General features: G+C 55.8%; 1 protein-coding gene across 3 annotated transcripts; it reads right to left on the bottom strand.

Annotated features, from left to right (window-relative positions):
• Positions 1 to 797: 797 nt before the first annotated feature.
• Positions 798 to 3,670, bottom strand: LOC119290829 (E3 ubiquitin-protein ligase XB3-like). 3 transcript variants are annotated; one of them, XM_037569479.1, is made up of 9 exons: positions 3,488 to 3,670; positions 3,336 to 3,395; positions 3,183 to 3,254; positions 2,976 to 3,097; positions 2,731 to 2,871; positions 2,524 to 2,631; positions 2,146 to 2,398; positions 1,971 to 2,064; positions 1,676 to 1,889 (listed from the first exon to the last, which is right to left on the bottom strand). In XM_037569479.1, the coding sequence occupies exons 1-9, from the start codon at positions 3,668 to 3,670 to the stop codon at positions 1,795 to 1,797; spliced, it is 1,128 nt and encodes a 375-aa protein (XP_037425376.1). In that variant the 3' UTR covers positions 1,676 to 1,794. The 3 variants fall into 3 exon arrangements, with proteins under 3 accessions (XP_037425374.1, XP_037425376.1, XP_037425375.1); XM_037569477.1 differs by lacking the exons at positions 1,676 to 1,889; positions 1,971 to 2,064 and adding an exon at positions 798 to 1,542; XM_037569478.1 differs by having other exon boundaries at positions 1,676 to 2,064.
• Positions 3,671 to 5,119: the final 1,449 nt, after the last annotated feature.

The raw sequence follows: 5,119 nt of genomic DNA, 5'->3' as shown, positions 1-5,119 counted from the left end.
GGCGACAGGGGCCAGCGGGAGGAGGAGAACGAGATGCATCGGAGGGGAGGAGAACGAGAGGCAGCGGGGACGAATGGATAGGATCCGGTGCGGCTGCATGCGACAGAAAAAGAATTTTTTTAGGGCCCCACCACAACTAGCTTCAATTAGCACCTCTTCACAGGGATAGTTTTTTTTGTGGGTTAGTTCCAATCTAACTCAAACTAGCCCATGTGTTTGGATATTTTAAGAGTTAGTTCAGCCCCAAGTAGCTCAAAGTAGCTCTAGCCCTGGGATCCAAACAGGGCCACTGTCCCCCGCTGCTCTCTACACTACATGCTTTGCCCAGTCGAACTGAGCCATCCTTCTGCACTCTACACTACACACTGCGGTTTAGCTCCTGCCAAGCTGCTTGTGCTTGTGGTACACACTCCACCCATCTCCTGCTGCTCAGTCAATGTCGCTGCTCATTTCATTTTCGCTGGGCCTTTTGCTGCTTCCGGTACACTCCACCCATACCCGTGTTGAGCATAAGTGCAAGATAACACATGCTGACTGGGGACAAGACAGCCCATGAAGGTGTGGTGCTTTCGCCACCTCAGCACAGTCGAGTTGAGCAAAAGGGAAACTTGCCAAAAACACTGTCCCCAGTCTGTACTGCTGCTCGAGGGATCCTAAGCGCGGTGCCCATCAGATTCAGAAAGCATAATCGGGACCCCAAAATAACACTTGCAGAAACAAACCCTGAAGGAAGGGAACACCTGAGCAACGTAGCCCCAGCCAAAGCCAATTACATAGAGGGAGAGCACATGGGTGGATTTGTACTGGGTTCTCATTATCATCATGTCGGGGCCAACAACCCCTCTCAATCCGGACATGTACAACCTTTCAGCAACTCCACGAGGGGTGTGGATGGGGGCTACCAAGCAACGACCGCACTCTTCACTTATTTGGACTGACTGGATCTAGCCTACAGCTTGGGATCGAATCTACACAGATGGAACAATTGCCAATCTCCCCAAAATTATAAGAAAAATAATCTACAAAAATAGTAGCAGCCAGCTCCATCATTGGCGTGACGTATTATGATGCTTCGTGATAACACGGTGAGTGAATGAATGAATGCTGAGAGGCTCGGCATTCATTCCATGGCTATGGCTTGTCGTCGACCTGCACCTGCAGCTCGCTGCTGTCGGTTTTGCGCCGGCCCATCTTGCCGATGGACGAGGCGATGCTGCCCATGAGGCTGCTGCTGCTGCTGCCCCCGTCGCCGCTGCCGAGGTTCAGGGACCGGCGAGATCGCCGGTGCCGCGGAGACTCCAGCCTGCCTTCTCCTTCCTCGTCGTCGTCGTCGTCGCCAGCCTTGGCCCTGGTGGCCACCGCCAGCCGGGTGATGCCGCCGCGGCAGAAGGGGCAGGTGGGCAGCGGCTGGCTCTGCGTGGCCGGGTTGGGCTTGGCGTGGCAGCAGAGCGCCAGCGTGCACGCCGCGCACATCTGGTGCCCGCACTCCCGGACCTCGATCGTGCACTCCTGGTCGAAGCAGATGCTGCACACCTCGGCGCCCTGCACGACCTCAGAGTTAGTATCGGTCCGAACAAGATCCGCACCGTCGGACGCGCCGGCTCCGAGGGAGATGTCGATGCAAAGGCGGGATCGTGCATGTGGAGGCGTACTGCAATCGCGTTTGAATAATGTTTCGTGCATATGGATTGCTCAGACGTGCGGCAATTCGTGCAAGCAGGTGCGTGCATACGCTGCCACTGCCACGGTTTGACACCTAACTTGTCATTACGTAGTACGCCTGCACCCAATTAGTTAGCCATTCGTCCCTCGGATCAACATAAATATTATACTCCTGGTGTGGTGGGCAAGTGGCTCCATGTTGAGACCTGACGGCACGTTAGCTACTCCTACAAGCAATGCAATGATGAGCTCTGGGATAATGCTAGCCTTGAAAACCAATCTTGATTGAGAGCGATCAAAATACCTACTTGCTGGTAAGTAAGTTCCCACTGTTATATTGTCCGTGCCAAGGAAAGAAACAATGGCAGCTCGGTACGGCGAAGCTCCCACTGTTATATTGAACTATTTCGTGCGTGTGAGGTCAGCAATGGAATAGCAGTAGTAATTTGCAAGGCAAGACCGGGCAGTACGGTAGAACAGTACCTCGGAGACGGTGGCACCGTCATCTGAATGCGACGGCGATGGCAATGAATTCTTGGCCCCTTTGAGGATCCTCTTCTCCCTCTCCCGATTGGCCTCCATCAGGGCTGCCTCCAGGAGAGCCTTGGCGTCAGGCTCCAGCTCGCTGATGAACTTGAGAGGCGAAGGCCATACTAGGGGCTCTGCCGATGAGGGGTTCAGCAGCGCCGCGCACGCCGCATGCCCTCGCTTCAGCGCCACCTCATATGGAATTCTCCTGTAGAAACCAATCCACATCAGTAGATTAGACTAACCAGCACAATGGCTTCAGATCATTTGCTGAAGAATTGGTATTGTGGTGTTGGAATTCAGTAGTGTTTTTGCAAGAAAATGACAACGCACCCAACGGAGTCGCGCTGGAGGCGGTCGGCGCCCCAGGAGAGCAGCTGGCGGACGCAGTCCAGGCTCCCGCCGCGCGCGGCCAAATGCAGCGGCGTGCTCCCGGGGAATCTGCAGGAACGCGAGCACTCGCGTCAATGTCGCAGCTTTTGCCTTCCTAAAGGTACTGAGAGTGAGAAGGGCGGTCTTTGACTTGGGGAGAAGTTTTACCCGAAGGCGCCGCTGGAGGCGGACACGATGGCGCCGTTCTCCAGCAGGACGTGGACGCAGCGGCGCCAGCCCTGCCTCGCCGCGAGGTGCAGCGGCGTCGCTCCGGTGTCATCCCGCACATTGACGAACCGCGCGTATCCCCTGCACCTCCAAAACCATAGCTGATGACTCATTAGCAAAGGCTAGCGCGCGGCTGCCGCAGCGCGTTGCGGCGAAAAATGGCGGCTCTGAGAAGAAGGGCCAACCAGGATTGCGACACCGGCGCGGTCCGGGCCGCCGTCAGGATGGCCCGGAGGCAGTCTGAGTGGCCGTAGTACGCCGCGTAGTGCAGGCACGTCCGCCCGTGCGACGAATCGAACATCAGGATCTGTACACCCAGACGGAAAACACCATTAGGTTCAGGAGAAGCTCCAAGAACAGCCCCAATCGCCAAAGCTCTGTCCGAGTCTCACATTGGCGCCGGCGTCGAGCAACCGTCGCACGCACTCTGTCCTCCCGTGCATCGCCGCGAGCATCAGCGCCGTCTGCGGCAAAGTCCCACGATGTGAGGACAAGCGTTCCACTGAGGGGGCGACAGGGAAGAGAAGAGGGGAAGCGTGACGAACCTGCTTGTGGCGGTTCACGACGTCCGGCTCCACACAAAGATCCAATGCCATGGAAACCACCTAAGCAAACAAAGGAATCAGCACACCGGAGATACACAGGGGTGGCAAGAAGCTGAACGGGGAGGAGCACACGGCAGCAAAGGGAACCGTACTTGGAGGTGGCCGTGGGCGGCGGCGATGTGAAGCGCGGAGAGGCGGTCGAAGAGCGTGGTGCGGCGGAGGAGGGAGGGGCGGGAGCTGACGGCGGCGGCGAGGCGGGCGAGGTCGCCGGACTGTGCCGCGCCGAAGAAGTCCACCTCCTCGCTGGGGCGGCCGCAGCTGGCTCCGTGCCCCATCGCCCGTTACGCCTCTCGGCGGACGCCCGGCGAGCCGGCCGCGGTGGCCGGCGGGGGGAATAATGGGGGGAAGGAGAGTGAGTACGAGCGTGGGCTGAGGAGTGGGCGCGGTGAAGGAGAGCTTAATAGTGCGTGCGCTTTCTTGTGGTTTAAAAAAACCTTTTCTTCTCTTATTGAGAGTGAAAGATTTTTTTTGATAAACTGCTCCTTTCGCATGCTAGGATATTTCACCAGAAATACAAACACACTGTCACCGCCACTCAGATAGGGCCTTGTTTGATCTATAGGGATTTTGTAAGAACGAAAGATAGTAATCTTATTTTATAAACCAAATGATATAGGGCAGTGATCTGCGCCGGTGCGCCGGCCCAACTGTTGGGCCGGTCCAGCCCCAGCCGCCCGATGCATCGAGATTCAACCGTCCGATCCTGAGTGCGTTGACTTTTTCATCTTCTTCTTCCTCGCCGCGTGCAGCGCGAGCGCTGCCCCCTTCTGCATGGATGTCCTCCCAGCCGGCGGCGACCATCCCCTCATCTAGGCCCCCTCCCCTTCTGCCATCCCGTGCTGCTGGATGTCGTGGTCGCTGCCGGTCGCTGCCATCGTCTCTCATGTTTCTCGTTAGATCCATGTATGCAGCAAGCTTTCACCCATGGGTTGCAGCTCCTCATAGCGACGGTCGCAACTCCGGGGGAGGCGGCCACAGCTTCTAGTGGCGACGGTCACCGGTCGGAGCACCTCCGACGATGCCCTCACAGAAAAAAGTACTCTCCCTCGAGGTGCTGGCAGTAGCAAAAAAATCGGCCGCTTGTAGCAAAAAAGTGTATCAGTTCCAACAAAAAAAGCTCGTCACTGCCGCTCGTCGTCGCCGTTGTAGCAAAATTGTTTACCGGATGTAGCTTCCTTGGTTGCAAGTTACAGCAAACAATTGATGTGGTTGTAGCAAAAACAAAAATAAATGTCGGCCCGCCACTGCGTATGGTGGTAACAAACCTTGTTGCCGGTTGTAGCAAAAATCTTCATGGTTTGCAGCAAAAAAAATGTTGACGCCCATCGTCGAGGTTGCATCATCTTCACGAAACTGTGTAGCAAAAAAATATCGTCGTCGGTAGTAGCAAATGAAGGTGCCAGTAGTACAAAAACTAAACACTGGTTCCACCAAATGAAAAATAGCGACAAATCTAGTATTTTGTTCCAGCAAAAATAATTATCGGTTGTAACATCCCTCGCCGTCGGATGTAGCATCTCCCACGGCCGGTTGCAGCACTCCATAACAGAAAAAGGAAGCTCTGTATGGGCACATCCATGGTGACTGTTGCGTCATCGTGAGCATCAACCTCACAACAGTATGTGCGCAGGCAGTAAAAAATAAAGGGGGAACCGGAGGCAGCAAAAACGCCGTCTCCGTTTGGTTGCAACTCGCCGTCAGAGGTAGACGTCCCCGTCGTCGAC

This window comes from Triticum dicoccoides, chromosome 4B (assembly GCF_002162155.2).
Source record: "Triticum dicoccoides isolate Atlit2015 ecotype Zavitan chromosome 4B, WEW_v2.0, whole genome shotgun sequence".
NCBI classification, from domain to species: Eukaryota; Viridiplantae; Streptophyta; class Magnoliopsida; order Poales; family Poaceae; genus Triticum; species Triticum dicoccoides.
This window is presented reverse-complemented; position numbering and strand designations above follow the sequence as displayed.

Excerpts from the sequence above, each read along its gene's own strand:
- LOC119290829 (XM_037569477.1), bottom strand. The coding sequence starts at position 3,670 with ATGGGGCACGGAGCCAGCTGCGGCCGCCCCAGCGAGGAGGTGGACTTC. Across the intron at positions 3,098-3,182 it reads TGCTCGACGCCGGCGCCAAT|ATCCTGATGTTCGATTCGTC; the intron begins GTGAGACTCGGA and ends CTGGGTGTACAG. Across the intron at positions 2,872-2,975 it reads GCGCCGGTGTCGCAATCCTG|GGGATACGCGCGGTTCGTCA; the intron begins GTTGGCCCTTCT and ends TTGGAGGTGCAG.